Genomic DNA, 18,915 nt, shown 5'->3' with positions numbered 1-18,915 from the left:
CATTGGAACAAGTCATTTTCCCCTGGTGCTTCCTTTGGCTTTTTGCCCTGTGTGGGGCCTCACCTCACTACACTATATACGGTATGCCTCCTCTGTCACAAGGTACAGTATGGCTTGCAGTGTAAACCTAATAACAACATCCTAAAACCATGCACGGTTTTTGGGACCAGAAACCTGAATGCTTATCCCTGATATAGGACATACATGTTATATGACCTAAAACGTATCATGTTCTTGAGTTGGTTTAAAAACTTACCAAAACACCTTTGATCCATCCAAATTTTACGAATCCTCCCTTCTGCTCTTCCTCTTCATTTGCTTCTTCATCGCTCAAAACCCCTTCGCCATTTGAAACCGAACCAGGGCTTACCGCAACATCCTATACAGTTAACAATAGCATGAATAGCATTATATTTCCAGTAAGTACTTTTCAACAGATGGCCAAACAACAGAGAAGCATTAGGTAAATATGAATCCAGATTTATAACGTCAATCCTCACTCACGTCTCTCTATATTAATGATGTACATTATTAAACGCTACAAAGCACAAAAAAAACACAAAATGTATTTATATGATGCATATAGCGCAATGGCCAAGTGTCTACCATTGTCCTGTGTCCGCTGGATGGGATCCATCCTGGCCATCTGTAGTAGAAAGGACCAATTGTTTTCATAGTAAGTGACGTGCACAATAGGGGTCCATTACAAAACATTGTCATTTAAGTGTTTATATAACATAATTTTTTTTTTGTGAAATATACACCTTTCAGGTGGGCCAATTTCTGCTTGGGCGGGCAGCTGATGCCCCCTCTTCAGCAGCCTCCGATGGAGATAAAAGTCAGTTTAGAAAAATAATTTGATGGTCGGCGACCATTGAATGATTTCTCTTCCCTTCGGCTGCATGCAAGGGAATGTGTTCACGAACATCCCCTCGCATGGTACTGAGGGGATTCGGCGGATGGGGACGCAGCCGTTTTGACAGGTGGTGGGCAGCATTTATGGGCTCACTAGGCAGTATGTATGCTGCTTAGAAAACCTTGCTGGATCAGGCCCAAGAAGGAGCAACGGAATTTGGGTAGAAACGATAATATTGGTTGTGATGTTTTGGGGGTACTCGGTCCTGCGCGCCTACTCCAGCTGCCTACCGATTATCACTAAAGTCACCTTCAGACCAAGTCCTAGTCACTAGAAGAACTTCCGCCAACCAGGAGAACACGCACTGCCAACCAGGCAGCTGGGACCGGAAGTCATCACCAAGACCCGGCACCCGGAAGTTGTGTGACTTGTACCGCAGCTAAGCCACTGAACGGAACACCAAAAATAGGGGGAGCAAGCGAGGACATGCTCCGTCCATGGACTTGTTTTAGCTATAAATTATGTTTTTATATGATTACAACACCCGAATATCGGAACCGCCGGACCGGAAGTGACGGTGACGCACTTCCGGTCACAGGCAATTACACGGCGCTCACTTGTACCATAAATACCAGCTCAAGGTGGATGCCAGTCACTGCGCATAGGAAGAAGAGCACCCAGATGCTCGAAACGCGTCAGGTATCCACAACCTGAATCAGGACCAAACCCAGTGCTAAGGTATTTGGAGCCTCAAGCAGGGTGCAAAATCCGGACTGCATCCTGCCATATGCTATCCTTGTTGGCTCCAAATACCCTTAGGGGTAAGAAGAATTCAAATCAATTTCCCTTTTTTGTGTTTTACATGTCTTTTACCACTTTTTATATGTATATGTTGATGTATCAATAAACCCTGTCATATTTTAACCTTTGGCGCCAATCACGATTGTCACACCTACTTCCTAGAAACGATAATACTTTATACCTACAGTATGTGAAAATGTACACCATGCAATCCAATTATTCAAGGTGTCATGCAGAAATCTCTCAAATAATTGCACAGAATTAGGAACAAGGTAACTTTATGAAAACGTTCTAGATCTCTTAAGTGGAATTCAGATGAATTATTGCCACGCCAAGCTATGAAACACTGGGAAGAGAGCAGAGTGTTTTGATAGCAGTATGCTTCATTTCCCAGAGAAGATAAAAACATAACAGACAGAAATCTTTTCTCTGCAGGATATAAAATGGGTTTGAGTAAATTAAAACACATACACAGCTGCAGCATAATACAAGGCTGAGGCAATTCTGCAAAGGGCTGAAAAGATTATTTCTCCATTCTATATGGAAACCACATTTCCAAACTTTCACAAACTAATATTTATATAGTTATATAGATTCAAAAAATCGCCTGCTAACTCTGTCGTGAGGAATGGTGCATTTAGTTAATGATCCACAGCAAAAATAGTCCTGATTCATTTATCTGGCTGCCTTCAGTAAGTAGAACTATATATTGTGCAATGCTCTGCTGTTTTTATTGATTGCAAAGCGGTTAACCTACAAAGTTTCTGGGCTATAAATATCAATGTGCTGAACGCTACCGATGAATATGCATATTTCTATTTGTAGCGAGTGCACAGTGCCAAATTTTTACTGACAAAAGAAAAGCCTTCAATTATTGCCACCTGAAACCGGTTGTTTTCTGCATGATCTGAATTAATGTGTACTTTCACACTTCATTAACATAAATAACACTTCTTAATGTTCTATTAATGTGCCCTGAATTCCTGTGTTTGCAGCAACAATTACTCATTTACCAACAGATTTGCCCTAAGAAAAGAATAAGTCATGTCACACATACCCCTATGGACAGATCACCATGATAGGACTCTATGCTGACAGGAAGTTACTTCTACTGTATATCAAGAGCAGGGGTGCTCATTCTGTTTTGCTCTGAGAACCCGTCAAACAATACAAATTATTACAGGACCCCAGCAAGTTACTACTGAATGGCCGCAACATGTCTCCCCCTCCACAGACACATTAGCCTGATGATCAGCAACATAGAGTCGTGACCCCATGCTGAAGTGTGCGGGACACACTTTGGGGTCAGGACCCACAGTTTGAGAACCGCTGATCTAGAGGATCATTTAGAAAACTCTATCTATCTATCATCTATCTATCTATCTATTGCCTACTACACACTAGTGGATTAGGGGCATTATCGATACAATTAACTATATCAAAGGTGGCACTAGTCAAATGATATTGAGTGTACACACTGAACAATATCTGTAAACAATATCATTAAGTGAAGTCATCAGGACCCACACCAGGCAGTGACGTCTCCAGAGGTGATTCTGCAGCGCAATCCAAAATTCAAATAGGGGAGCCAAACCAACTGCTACACCAATGATGCCAAACATCATTGGTCAGGACTCACTGGCAGTTTGTTCGGATCCCCTATTTGAATTTGGAGTTGTCTGTATTTGCAGGGAAGGAGAATATGCAATGCCCAGAATGCCCTGATACTTACTGTAGTTACGACTGTCAAAGAGGGAGTAGAAATAAACAGAGACATTTTACTGGTAATCACTTTGGGTAAACAGTACACTGAAAATGTGCATGTCATTTTTATCTTTTAATATACTGTTAACTGTAGACTAGCACTGTCCAACTGCTGAATTACATACAGTAGTACTCCAGTCAGATGGAAGGCCAGCTGGAAACAAGCAGTTTCTTTAAATGTGCCGCATACTGTCGTTACCAACATTTTTAGCTTCGATATTTCCAACCACACTTTACAGGTAGCTAAGTGCATCTAAAGCTTCCAGTAGGATATTTAAGTTTGATGCTTATTTGAAGTGATTTGAATCTCTAGTATGTTCCTAAAATGCCTCACCAGTCGCACAAATGAAATAAAAAAAACACCTTCTTTAAAAAAAAAAAAAAAAAGGAAACAAGAAAACATTTATTATGCTTTTCTTCTGAGTTTGTTTGTGTATATCACCAGGGGTGCACATTGTTATTATATATGTACACCTAATATATTACATTGATATTGGCATGTTCTTTGCATAATGGGATTACACAAAGTGTATTTTGATTTTTTGTCTAGACTGGAGTGACAAAAGAAGATTTTATTCGCTCGTTGCTATTACCTGACTCATGGAGCTATGTTTATTTATCAGATAAACTGTCTTATTTTTTTTTGGTAGGTAGGAAGCCCACTTGGTCAGTGTCGATCACATGCAATAACAATAAGTTTAGCCGATTAGCCAAGCCCTTCGCAAACAATGTACTGTAATATTGGTATTAATCAAAGAGATCGCGCTGAAGTTTGAATGACAAGTGGGGTCCTTCTGAGGTTTAGGAATCACAATAATAACAGATCGTAGGGATTCAGGGTGAAATATTTGTTAAAAACTGTGCTAAAATATGGAGAAAATAATGCAGAGAATGTTTTATAGTAGGCAGTGGACAGTGGACAAGCCGTCCGGGCCAGGGGTTTTAGATGATATCTGGGAATTTAAAGCTAAGTCCAACTCCTAAGCTGTAGTTTTTTAATTTATTGATATATGTATTGTTTAGAGCAGTGGTTCTCAAACTGTGGGTCCTGACCCCAAAGTGGGTTCTGACCTTCTCAGCATGGGGTCGCGACTCAAGGTTGCTGACCATCAGGCTGATGACTTTTCTATTCTGTCAGTGATTTAAGGAGTGAATTGTTTGTTATGTTAGACTCCTCCCATCATTTTGTGCCACCACAAGGCTGCCATGTACAGCATGTGCTGTCTGCTGACTACACATGTGATGTGATGAGCTTCTGCAGTGACTTGCTGGGGTCCTGTCATTATTTTTATTGTCTGATGGGGTCCCAGAGCAAGCTAGTTGATGTAGTTTCACCTGCTGCCAAAAGATGGCAGTGTTTCAGAGCCACACAGACATTACACATATGTGTGAGTGTGTGTGTGTGTGTGTGTGTGTGTGTGTAACTCCAGGACTTTTAAATACAATTAAAGTAGCATTACAATATCTATCCAACATGTTATTGTTAATATACCATTATCAGGGCTATATAATAAATATGACAATGGGGCAGATGTATTAAGCCTTAACAAGAGATAAATGCAAGGGTGATAAGGAGAGATAAACGACCAGCCAATCAGCTCCTTACTGACTTTTTTCAAACACAGGCTGTAACATGGCAGTTAGCAGGTGATTGGCTGGATGTTTATATCTCCTTATCACCCTTGCCTTTATCTCTTGTTAAAGCTTAATACATCTGCCCCATTGTGTGCAAACAAGAAAAAAGTAACATCCAAATACAGAACAAGGGATGTAGTACTGTAAATCTGGATAGAGTGTTTAAATTTAAACATTGACATGGATTTGAAAATCCTCCAGAACCATACGGCTCTTCACATACAGTATTTTGCATTAATAGACGTCACATAGGTCAAAACCATAGTGCTCAGGTCTTATCTCTGGGTTTCTTCATCTCAGAGCATTGGTCAGTACTTCAGCCTTAAATCCAACAATTTTATTATCGTATAATTTGGTCTATTTTTCATGTGAAGGCAGACAGAAGTTTACCAAATATAAAGCGATTATATTGTATAGCTATAAATCTAGCATTGTGATAGCTTTCCCCATATTAGCAGAAGTATAATTCAAGTGGATAATCTCTGAAATCTGGAGATAAAATAAACGGAATTGATTTTAGGTCCTTGGTGATAAACACTGGCCTATCAGAAGGAGGGTCAGTGTTGTTCCCTGGGAGATATATCTTCCCGTGAACGTTGTTTATACCAAGCAGTAGGTTGGATTAATTTTCCACCATAAATGTTGCTTTAGAATTTAGTGCACAAAAAGTGGTTTATTTATGGGGTAATTTGGCACAGTTTGTGTGCTGTGTGCTTGGCCTTGGTGCAAAAGCTACTTGGAGTAGAATATAAACATAAATCAGTACATTCAAAATGTGTCTCTAACTGTCACTTGAGTAGTTTTTTTCCTGAATAATGTAGCGTTCCTTATCAAACTCTGAAAAAGAACTTAACCTTTTATCCTTGAGGCAGGATACTCAGAAGTTTATACTAAACCTAAAGTGCATTGCCCGCAAAACAGGGGAAGGCGATTTTCTCTTCAGACTGGATCGCTTTCATTAAATGTCATTATTTATTAACACTAATAAATGTACTGATACCAGCTGACATATCTTTGTCCCTGCATCTCGGTGTATGAAATAAGCCCGAGACAACATTCAATTTTGAGAAGATTTATTCACGTAAACTAATCAACATTTGGGTGTTGTCAATCCAACTTCATCAGAACATGTCATCTTGGTGAAGATGGATTGACACACCGGCTTGTTCATTTCAGCATGTACCATTATGCAAATGAACCATTTCTATATTTACAGGTGCTGCCAAGCTGATTTTATTTATGGAAATTCATACAGCAATGGACTCAGTGTTCTCCGGGATGCACATAAGATTACACTCTTCGGCCTAATGTATGCCTAGAATTTTTTTTTCTCTAATAAATACCCTACGCTTTGCATAGATGATGTTTCTATTTTTTATTTATGGATTTGACTCAAGTTTCATGTGAGAGTTTTCAGACAAGGTGTTCTCAAAAAGCAACAAAAAAAACTATTTTATGATTATTTATCTGAGACAGAAGAATGTGATGTAGGCGCAGAAACTGCAAACACACACAACAACAGCAAAATATATCACAGTAACAGCAAATACATCACAATAACAGCAAATTCATCACAATCACAGCAAAACCAGGAAGTCGTTTGCCATTCACATTACTTGAGGCTAGCAGGTGCATTCCTTGTACAGTACCTTGACTCCAATTTCTTAAATGATACAATGTTAATGTTTAGTCAAGGAATTCTTCCATTGTATAATTCCATGTATCTGGAATTATATCTCTTAATACCAGTTTAGCGGAAAAGTACCAGTGTTTTACTAGTAATGTGTGTCATTTTTTCTTTTAGGTGCAAGTTCTGTCTTCCAGTCTCCAAGTACAGGGAGATCCAGGGACCGCAAATGAAGCGCTGGGCGTTCCCATTCCCCATCAGCACCATTGGATTTGCAATCACCACCTCATGCAGTACCGCACTGCTTAACTACTCTTAAGGTGCCCACACACTAGAAAGATCTGTGATCTGTGTTCTTAAGATATATCTTGAGATTTCCCTTGAACTCCCCTTCAGTCCTGGTCAAAAGATTTTGTGTGAAGAGTACATTTTGACAGAGATTTATTTTAATATTTATCTTAAGATTGAAAAATATTTTTTACTCCTTCGGTGGAATGGATGGAATTTTTTTGGGCTGAGTTGCGCTGTTGGTGCAGGCTCCCCTGGGAGACTTCTGTGCATGCCACTGACATGTAGGTGTGCGCCGTTGTCGCTCCCGCACACACATCGCTCACCCCATTGAACATACGATGCCCCATGCCCCTGCTTCCCCCACCAATCGCCTTGGAGCCTGAACACCCGAATACCCAACTGCCCCACAACAGCCAAGTGCCTGAACAAACCCAAACATCCAACTGCCCAAACACTAAAACCTACTGTCCGAATACCCGAGCACCGGAACACCCAAATATCTGAGTGCTCCAACACCCGAGCACGCCCAAGCGCCCCAACTCCAATACCCTACCACTCGAAACACCAGGGTGCCCAAACATGCCCGAACACCTGAGTGCCCCAACTCCCAAATACCCGAATGCAACTGAACTGATGAATATCTGAGTGCCCGAATGCCAAATGTCTTCATTTTTCTTAATAATGTTCTATATAAAATTCTATCAAATTATAATGGACTGACTCACATTAACATGCCACTTATTACAAGGCTTATCAGAAGGGGAATGGATCAGTTTAAATTTCAATGAGTGTAATAATTTCCTGTCACTTAAGTGTTGTTAAAGAGGACAAAGTGAATGAGAGTAAAATGCACTGTGTAGCTTACCTTTGACAACTGCTCGTGGATTTCTGCTAGACTTGGTCGGTTTTTCTTGACTCCAGAGATGGTGCCAGTATTTCGATAGTAATCAATCTTGGGAACAGCATCCATCGTGTTGTGTCCAAATGTTTTCATGTAATATGTGTTGCCGTGAGATTCATATACATGGAAACTACCTTCTGTCTTAACAGTGTCCCCATTGTGCCGTATATTGTGGAACATCTCCCTATTCCCAGGCCCATAATTCATTCCAAGCCCGGTATCGTCAGCAGCAAAAGATGTTTCCTCGTATTGGGGTGGGTCTTTGTCTCCGTCACAGGCAGGGTTGCTATAACCCTCACTAATTACATTCACCTGGAAACGTGTTGGGATAATGGGAGCTGTGTCTGAAAATGGATGTGGAGAGTTATTCATTGTGCGCGAGACTGAAATATACTAAATGGGGAGCATGTAAACTATGCTACAAGTACAGAACTGTCAATGTGCATTATTGTTCTAATTAAATGCAAATTCGGGAAAGCAATTTCTGGATTCCAGGATGTGGCCACCTCCAACTTCCTTCAACAGGCCTAAAATAATAATAATAAAAAAATATATATATAAACACAATTTAAGAAACGTCATATAGTCATTGTTTAACATTGTATTTTGACTTATAATGTTACATATGGGATAAAGTAGCATTATCAATACTGACCTCCTGATGTATCTTATTGGCACATAACTCAGTGGTACCTTTCTGCCCCACGGTTCCTCTAGCCACAAATTTTTCATACAAAACATTCCATTTTCTTGACAACTCTTTCATCTTTAATCCTACTTTATACATTTAATTCAATTTACAGTTAAATATTGTTATCCAGGTAACTCTTAACCACCCGTCTTTTTGGATATTTTCACTCTTTAGATACATTTTCATTCATACAAAAGAAGTAGTGTCCATTCTAAAGCAGGCCATATCTACAGCCCGATTCCCCATTCTGCTGATCAAATGATCGGTAGAATGGGGATCAGATGGTTGGCGGACATCAATGAACGTAAATACATTGGAGAATCTGCAAAAAAATAGCATTTTAAAAATCCCTAAATTTGCTAATCCTAATCTTATTTCAGATGTAATTAGCGAATATAGGATTTCCAACCAGTTGCATTTTCATGATTCCCAACCCATGCATCAGCAAAACAGGGACTTGCTCTGCTACCCAGTGCTGTAACAAAAGTATGTGAGCTGTGATGCTCTCCAACAGCTACTTTATATGGCTAGCCAGGTTTGCTGCTGCAGTGAGGCTAGAGCATCCTTTGAGGTGCACACTCTAGCTATTACTGCCCCGGTTGCATCCTGAGGTTGCACCGGTCAGTACTGGAGTTACCACCGCTGCCGACTAAGTCCTGAAATGGCACTGCTGATGCCTGTAAGATGTATGGGCCCCTTAAGTCTGACGTTACAAATGAGCACATAGCAACATTGTATTAACTAAAACAGTTGTTTTAAACTCCAGGGCTAGAGTAGAATAGAATAGAATAGAATCAACTTTATTGGCCATGTATGCTTGCGCACACTAGGAATTTTTTGTGGATTTACAGTGCAGCATCAAGCAGGGATGAATGGGGGGAGGGGGGGGGGGTGAAGGCATTACATACATTAGTTTAAGACATTACATGTGGGGAACACATGCCCACCGAGCTGCACAGCACCTAGGCAGCCATCAGCGGCGCCACTGGTCGCTGCAACAGCCAGGAAGGTAACATTAAGCAGAGACAGTACAGTTATCACATAGGGAGCACATACCCGCCAAGCTGAACAGCGCCTAGGCAGCCATCAGCGGCGCCACTGGTCGCTGCAACAGCCAGGAAGGTAACATTAAGCAGAGACAGTACAGTTATCACATAGGGAGCACATACCCGCCAAGCTGAACAGTGCCTAGGCAGCCATCAGCGGCGCCACTGGTCGCTGAAACAGCCAGGTAGGTAACAATACAAGCAGAGACAGTACAGTGTACGGGTACACCACAGATTTTCGAGCAATTTATGGTTTGGCACCTCTTTTAATCTGGATGTATTTTATATTTTCCAATTTAGGTTATTGGTTGGCACTGTGCAAATGAAACTCATTTACTCTTTAATACAGATGTAATAGTTGTTTCATTGACATGACTATGAATCTATAATGCTGTAGAAATACTGGAGATACATAATTAGTGGGTCAGAGAGGTGGAATACGGTATTTGCTTTACCCAGCCGCTGTTAGCCTGGCAAACAGGATAATCCAGCACTGTGTTATATGGAATCATGCCCATGTGAGTTCATCTATTTTGCTGAGTCATTTATTATCCCACCTGCTTCTACAGATATAAATCCTCAAACATTATCTGTTGGAAACCAATGATGGTTGAGGTTAAGAAACACCTACCCCGTGGTGTCACTAGGGTGTGTAGGCCTCTCCTGGGTGTCACTCGTTAAGGGGTGACATCAAAATACCAGCTACAATTCAGACACAGGAGCCAGGGTGCTGCACTGTGACATTATGTGCAGCACCTAGCTGCTGTCACAGTGTAGAAGGCTGTACTGCAGACTGACTGGTCACTGGGTGCAGCCAGAATCTCTAAATCTGAATGCCAAAAACATGGGACGAGATGCAAAGCTATGCCCCCTCTGCAAAGCCACATCCATTTTCTTTGCATGCGCCATTCTTAGGGCCTGCACTGGGTGTCACATGGGTAAGTGATGACCAGTATACATATATATATATATATATATCTATATATATATACACAACATTTACTGTCATTAATGCACTTTCAGTGGACAAATCAAACACTTGGTATTTGTTAGATGGTGCCTTAAAACAACAATTTACTTATAAATAACTATTTAATCAACTATTTACTTTCTGTCATGTATTCAAAGCTGGGTACACACTGGGCCATTTGCGCAAAGCTTCAAAAAGTGATAAAATGGAGAGTGATAAACAACCAGCCAATCAGCTTCTAATGGTCATGTCACCGGCTGTTAAAAAATGACAGTTATAAGCAAAATGGCAGGTTCATTTTCACATTCAACTTTATCACTTTTTAAAGCTTGGTGCATCTGGCCACTATGCGATATCATGTAAACATATATCGCCAATGATTTTCCCTTGAATTGCCTAATACTCTTGGACAAATTATGTAGTGTATACACATGGAACTATATCCTTATCGATATTGTTTGGCAGCCACATGCTGTAGCTGACTATGGGCCTGAATCAGAGTTAATCCCAAATGCTAAATCTTTCTCAAATGGCCCAAACCATGCAGGTGGGGCAAATGTAACAAGTGCAGAGAGACTGAAGGCCAGATACATTTTACCCTTAGATTTGGGTGGGGCGTGTGTTCAAACTGAAATCTAAATTGCAATGTAAAAATAAAGCAGCCATTATTTTCCCTGCACAGAAACAATATAATCCACCCAAATCTAATCTCTCTCTCTGCATGTTACATCTGCCCCACCTGCAGTGCACATGGTTTTGCTCATTTGAGAAAGATTTGGCTTTAGACTGAATCAGGCCCATAGTCAGCATTTGACAGGTGGTGTCATCAGCAACCCGTGGGAGCATGCACCCATATCAATATAGTTCATACACATTAAGCGATATGCACAATGATACCTTTAACTATATCGTTGTCATGCATATCATTAAAAAAACACAGAATGTGTGCCCACTTTAGATCTATTCATCTTATAAAATTAAGAGCCGTTCAAATCAGCCTTCATAACCTTGGGGTGAAACACGTATACGTGTTTGTGTGAAGGTGCTAGCTGGTCTCACACACAAGATCATTGCCATCTGAATTTTTTTTAAAGATTTTAAATAAATTGGAAGTTGTATTACTTATTTTTAATGTACATAAAAAAGATAATATTCCATATTATCTGTAATTTTATTTTATTTACGTACAAAACTAAAGAATGAGTATCTTACTGGACATCTGAGTAGTGAGGAAAGCAGTAGAAGAAACCCTTTTGGTTCTGTATGATTGATGGAAACAACTTTCAATAACAAATTCTACTGTATGAGAGCCTTCATCCAATACCGGCCAAGTGATATTTGGTTTGGACATCTGACCTTTATTTTAATTATCAGATTGTTGCCTTTATAATTAGAGATATATGTAGACTGCTATTTGGTTATAATATCTATATATGTGTTTGGAGTACACACTTATGTTGATTTTGTGTTCCATTTCTTTAGCGTTTGTGTGTTATAGAAAGTTGAACCTTATTTATATTCCATCTGTATAATGCATACAGAAATGTTCTCACAGAAAGTACAATCTAACATCTAAAACAGGTTCACACAAAGGATAAGCAACAGTATTTTATTTAAAGGAACAGACCATTGCTTTTTACCAGATAGTGGGGTCAATGCTAAGCTTTGGAGTGAGATAAAATGAATGGAGATAAAGTACCTGCCAATCAGTTCCTAACTGCCATGTTATAGGCTGCATTTAAAATTGCAGTTAGGAGCTGGTTGCTTGGCACTTTATCTCCATGGCTTTACCCCAGTATGGGCCAGATGTATCAAGAGTCAAAAAGTGATAATCAACCAGCCAATCGGCTCCTGCCTGTCAAACCCATCCTGCAACGTGACAGGTAGGAGCTGATTGGCTAGTTGATTATCATTCTCCATTTTATCACTTTTTGAAGCTTGATACATTTGGCCTAATAACTTAATAATACTTTCTTTTTATTTCAGATGGACATTATCACATTTATCATCGGCTAATTATGACATATACTATACACCAAGTGCTTTAACATTGGTATACAGTTTATAGCTAACATTGTACCCATCAGCTTAGATATGTTTATATTTATGCCATGAAGACCAATGTAAAGAATGGGTTTCATTTCTTTTATCTGAAGCTCGAAATATGTATTTATATAGAGAATACAATAGTCACTGATTGAATTGAGACACAACACAGCTCCTGTCCCATTTTATGTGCTTGTACTCTATGCAATTTTCAGTAATCAACACCTGCCAATGCTTTGAATAAATAACAAAACATAGCTGGAGAAGATGATAGGATAAACATGAAGTGCATAAAAGCAGCAGCAAAGACAGTTTCAGAAGAAACAGAAGTTGCTGTAATGATCTCACCATTTCGCCTGGTCCCTGCAAGCTTGCCTCTGTGAGCAACACATGTACAGTATAGGGAGAACACAGACCAGTCTATTACGCAACTCAACAATACTGACAGAATGCATAAACTTTTATCATTTAACCTTATGACCCCTTATGACCTCTTGTCCATTTAAATGGACATTATAAAAAAAATGTATTGCATACACCGTATTGTGATGACAGTTGCCAATCAAATACAAATATCCACTATGTACGAAAATATTGTGGAAGTTTTACGACAATTCTAGAGTATTCAATTAGAATTAATCATAATATTTTGGTGTATGAGCTACAATACTTTATGTACTAAAAATAAAATTACTAAACTATAATTTTTGAGGGTTTCTTAGGGCCTCATTTTTCTACTTTACCAGTGTCATCACTGGGATACACCAGAAACATGCAATGGGTCATAAAGGGTTAACATGCATTTTTAATGCACGTTACAGAGCATTTAATTGGATAGAGTTTTAAAATGATTGTTCCGAAAGAGACCATACATGTTTATGTATTCTGAAATGGATCTGCAGTGCAGTATTTTAAAGGCATCTTGTTCCACTTCACTGCATCCTAGTTGAAAATAGACATTAATCTCAAAGGGAGCATATTGTAAACATACTTAGATGTGATCAAGAAGTGTTTGCAAACACTATTATGTTTGGGTTGGCTTGGATGAGATCATTCACAGTTTATTACAGTTTAAAAAAAAAAATCAGATTTGACTCATTCGCAAAAGCACGTAAATACACCTAAATTTATATTAAATTCATGTATGCACTTTGGTTTATAGAACGTTTTACTTGCATTTTAACAAGAATTAAAAGACACTGTAAAAGGTTTTCCATTTTGTCCAATCAAACATGATTAGATTTAGATCATAGATTATGATAGATTCTGCAGCCATTTATAATAGCAATTCTATCTACAGCTGCAGTCAAGAGACAAATGTGCAACAGTAATGGCATTGTTTCTTTGCCACAGACTTTGTGTTGGATTTAGATGGTGGCGGGTGGTTGGGCCACTAAATAGTCCAAATATGCTCATTAATTATCTGCAACACTGTTAGGGTAGTAAAAATAAATGAAACAAATAAAATAAACAATGTGAGCAATAAGGGTTCATTGGAGATCTATACTGCAGCAAACAAAGCTGTTAATTTACTAATATTCACCTGTTTGATATAAAACCCAGCAATACTTATGACATAAACTCAATGGCAAACAGGTCAGGTAAGAGATAAGTGCTGCTTTCACCTATACTTTTCCACTTGTGCCTTCCTCGTATTGGAAATGACATGGTTGCAAACATGAAATAAACTGGGAGAAAAAGAAGAGTTTGAGTTGCAAACATCCCATCGCCCTTGCAATGACTAGGACAAATTGCACTTGTCATTAAAAAAAAAAAAATCCAGGTGTAATATTATAATAACTTCACCAATCAGTTGTCACCGCATTTCCTCATATAATATCTCCCTGTGCACTGGACATTCCAACATTAATCAAGTATAGTGTATTGTATTTAGTTGTAGCCTGCAACAAACCATATAACTTAATGTGCTATAACACAGAGTGATGCAGCCCGTGTGTTTTGGACTAGATCACAATATGCTAAAGATCAATTTTCAAAAAGTATGTACTGCACATACTTCTTTTTTGTGCTATGCGATGTGATGTGCATGGGAGAAGGTATCTCATCGCACGGGCAAAAAGCACCGTAGGCCATACACATGGTGCAATTTAGTGTCAATTTCGATTCGATTTGGAGAGTGTTCGCCATATTCAATGCAGATTTAATCCCGAAGTGCGGCCCCACGGCATCAGGTTCGAAAGCAGAAATAGACTGTGCAGGCAAGTCTATTTCTGCTTCGATCTGCTAGATCGAAAGGAGGGCCATGCTGCTCAATGCAACATGCCACCTGTTCCCCTTCACCCTCCCTGCACCGTCCCTCCCAGTCAATGCCGGCACTCTGCCGGGTCTCGGCAGCCATCAATATCGAATCGATATATGACAACTGCCAGGTTAGCCCTTGTTTACACCCAATTAGCTCTGATTACTACCTTTCTCTTCTATACCAATACACTTTAAGGGATGATTCTAATTACCCCAGACTTGCTGCACTTAATGTATGGTATTGTTGGACTCCCAGATTGTTTGCAGTCTCATGGAGCTGCATTCAAAAAATCTGCAAATCCGGAGTGATATTGTGCCTCGAAGGGGCAACTTTTGGCGCTGTTCTTGTCGCTTACATTTCACTGCCATGGCAACTCACTCCCTTCATTGACAATTGGATTGGCTCACACTCACTTCCCCTGCTTCCTTTCCTCACACAGGCTATTGGATCCTCTTCAGTCTGGCTTCCTTTCCTAACACTCTACAGCGGCTAATCCAAAAGTCTTCTACTCACTTCTAATTCTCCTGTTGATCATTCAAGCATCACTTTTGTATGCATTACATCCCTGCCAATTACTTCATGCATAGCGTTATTTATTAATGCCACATGCATGAATATTTATGCAAAGGACAACTCTTCCAACAAGTGCTGTCCTGTGTGTTTTGAAGACTTCCAAGTTGCATATGCGCGGTCATTGGCCTGAACATAATCAAGAAAACAGGGGACATAAGGTTTCCTTCCTATACCTATCTGGGAACTGGTAGCAAATAAGGAGTCGTGGTCCACTGTGGATATCTTTGTTATCTCCTGCAGACCACTTGAAAGCATGTGGAGATTGCCACAAACCTCCGAATAGCAGTTTTTTTTGTGGTCTTTAGCATATTTTTGTTACATCCTGCCCAGATGTAACCATCCTTGACTCGATGGAATTCCCTGTCTCACACAGACATACTTCCCTGTCTCACAGCCTTCATAGCTCATCATTTCCAAACCACTTTACTTCTCCTTAGGCTTTTGTTGCTTTTTCAGCCCTCTCCCCAGCTCACACAACAGGTACATCATTATCGTTCTATATTGTTATTCACAACCAACATTAATGTAATTGTATTACATATTCCCTACAACCTTTTTTTTTTACACTGCAGTTAATAGCATTTAACTTCCTGGAACAAATGTATTTTCCCCGTGTGTCTGTATGTATGCCTGCGAGTAGGCTCTTCCTCCTATAGAATTCATCAAACGGGGCAATTTGCCATTGCCGTGGCGCCAGCAATGGCTGCCTGGTTCGTACCCCTTGCCTGACCGATTTGTACCCCTTTCGCTCAAAAAATGCTTTATTACTGTACTTTTTTCCAATAATAATATATTGCAGATTATACTTGTGCTATATAAATATTAGTAGTAGTGATAATAATAATAATAGTGTTAATAGAAGTGTCACAATCCAATACAAATATGCTTTTAGAACAATATAATCAGAGTTATACTATGTAGATAGATACAAATGACAATACTAGTGGTAGCACTGACCTTCAGCTCTTCAGAGTAATGGCTGCAATCTTTTTGCATCTGAACAGTGTTAATCACAAAACAAAACAGGAGCTTTTATAGCGTTGTGCCTCAAGCCTTCACTGCCCATCATTACTCACTAGACAATATTATTGGTTCATAACTTTTCGAAACCACAGGGCATCTCCACCAGTCCCATGCCCGGTAGCAGAGTTCGGAAAGGAACTCATTAATGGCTTACTCGCACAATCCAACTGTTAAACATCAACTTACATATGAATATATAAACTAATTCCAGTGCTCTTGGAAGAAAGCCTTAAAGGACACTTGCACATTCCAGGAAAACATACAACAGAATGCCTAATCTATACTGAATCCAAAATGGATTTACAGCCCAGGCTGTTATAGAACGTTAATCACAAAATGTAATATATTACTGCACTCTATTTCATACACACATTGGCTTTTCAAGCAATTGCTAAAAGTTATTTAAGGAAAAACACTGCATTCCCACTACAGACTTAGGGGTCGATTCAGTCCTGTTCACACAGGTCCGGATTCGTCCCCGATGATGGGGGATTGCTCATGCACATAGGTGTAAATGCGCATTTGCAACCCCCTGCAACAAGCGCCTTTGACAACATTTTCATTCGCTGGGGCGCTTGCTGCCTGTTTGACAGGGTGGACACCTAGCGTTTCATGGGCACACTCATAGAAACGCTGGGCGGAACCCTGTGAACGCTGGCATGCCCCTGCCTGTTCAGGGTGGGCAGATAATGTCACATGACATCAGAGCCCGCCCCCAATTTGCAGAAGACCAGGCATCTTAAATGTAAGTCCCGGGTTACTGTTATCTGCGAAAATAGGAAAAATCATTAGATGGTGAGCAACTATCAAACGATTACTCCTCTGTGCGTACGTACACATCTGCTCGCAGTGTCACACATGGACCAGGAGACGGGGGACGTGCATTAAGCCGGGTGGCGTAAACCTTCTCGTAGGCTCCGAATATAAGCAGCCTAGTGAGCAGGTATGAATTGGGATCTAATTTATTTATTAGCAGTTTCTTATACAGTGCACACAGATTCCGCAGCGCTTTACAGAGAGTATTTGACCATTCACATCAGTCCCTGCCCCAGTGGAGCTTACAATCTATATTCCCTACCACATGTGCACGCACACACAGACATTCTAGGGTTAATTTTTTGGGAGCCAATTAACCTACCAGTATATTTTTGGAATGTGGGAGGAAACCGGAGTACCCGGAGTAAACCCACGCAAGCACGGGGAGAATATACAAACTCCGCACAGTAAGGGCTATTTCACACACTACGGCTCCTGCCGGGCGGCGAAATCCCGCACGGCCAAAAGCCGTGCCGTGCATAGTAGTTACTAATGGACACGATTGTGTCCATTCAGACAGGACGGCCACGGCCCAGCCGCAGCCGGATCCCACCACTGGAAGGGACGGCTGCCGGGCTGTTACCATCCCCTCCATTCTAAACTGCTGTGTGATGCACGGCTTCCTGGCCGTGTGGGTTTTCACCGCCCTTCAGGAGCCGGAGCATGTGAAATAGCCCTTAGGGCAATGGTGGGTATTGAACCCATGACAGTGCTGTGAGGCAGTAATGCTAACCATTACACCATACATACTGCCCTAATAAGCTGTTTGCGGTTCTTTTTTGCAGAATGAACTCTTCCAGCAATACAATGCTAACATAACACCCACAGCTGTACATGGTATATAGCCAATTGTCCAGACATACAAAGTGTAAATTCTCAGTAAATAGAATTGCTCTAACATAAAGTAAATAATATTGCTGCCACAAAAAGTGCAAAATAAAATATAATAAAAAAAAATACTAACCCTACTGTTTATGTACGTACAGTAGGTCATATAGATTGTAAGCTCCACTCGGGTAGGGACTGATATAGAGTGCTGCTGAATATGTGTACACTGTATAATTAACCAATTATAAAAAAAAACCCTGAGAACTAAAAAGTATATATAGTCAAAATTAGGGTGGCCAATCCCGGGATCGGCGGGATCCCGGGATTTGGCCCTAAAAACACCGGGATTTCCATGCACAGTCTAATGCCGGGCAGCGTCTGAGACCCTGCTCAGATGCTGCCCGGCTTCTCCCTTGTAGATCGTCTCTGCGCAGCGTGACTATGTCAGAGGTCACGCTGCGCAGGTCGCACAGCCCACCACGCTGATCGCACGCGTGCCCAGCTCCCAGAGGAGCAGCCCACCATACCCGCCGCCTGCCCAGCTCAGCTCCCGGAGGAGCAGCTCACCCTTCCCGCCGCCTGCCCAGCTCCCGGAGGAGCAATCCACCCTACCAGCCGCCTGCCCAGTTCCTGGAGGGGCAGCCCATCCTACCCGCCACCTGCCCATCTACCGGAGGAGCAGCCCACCCTACTCGCCGGCATTTTTTTTAATCAGGGAAGCCAATCCTGGGAACCCGGGATTGAGCATTTTTCAATCCCGATACCCGGGATTGAAAAAATGCCC

At 40.7% G+C, this 18,915-nt stretch overlaps 1 protein-coding gene across 3 annotated transcripts in view; it reads right to left on the bottom strand.

Moving 5' to 3' along the window:
• SLC12A1 (solute carrier family 12 member 1) overlaps nucleotides 1-18,915 on the bottom strand; it is a 151,585-nt gene that overhangs the window by 94,708 nt on the left and 37,962 nt on the right. For all 3 annotated transcript variants that reach the window (XM_083183918.1, XM_083183920.1, XM_083183921.1), the window contains exons 2-3: nucleotides 7,840-8,402; nucleotides 257-379 (exon numbers count right to left, since the gene is read on the bottom strand). In XM_083183918.1, coding sequence (XP_083040044.1) covers nucleotides 257-379; nucleotides 7,840-8,247 — 531 coding nt within the window. In that variant the 5' untranslated portion in view covers nucleotides 8,248-8,402. The remainder of the gene's footprint in view (nucleotides 1-256; nucleotides 380-7,839; nucleotides 8,403-18,915) is intronic.

This window comes from Crinia signifera, chromosome 4 (assembly GCF_055691185.1).
Source record: "Crinia signifera chromosome 4, ASM5569118v1, whole genome shotgun sequence".
Taxonomy (NCBI): Eukaryota; Metazoa; Chordata; class Amphibia; order Anura; family Myobatrachidae; genus Crinia; species Crinia signifera.
This window is presented reverse-complemented; position numbering and strand designations above follow the sequence as displayed.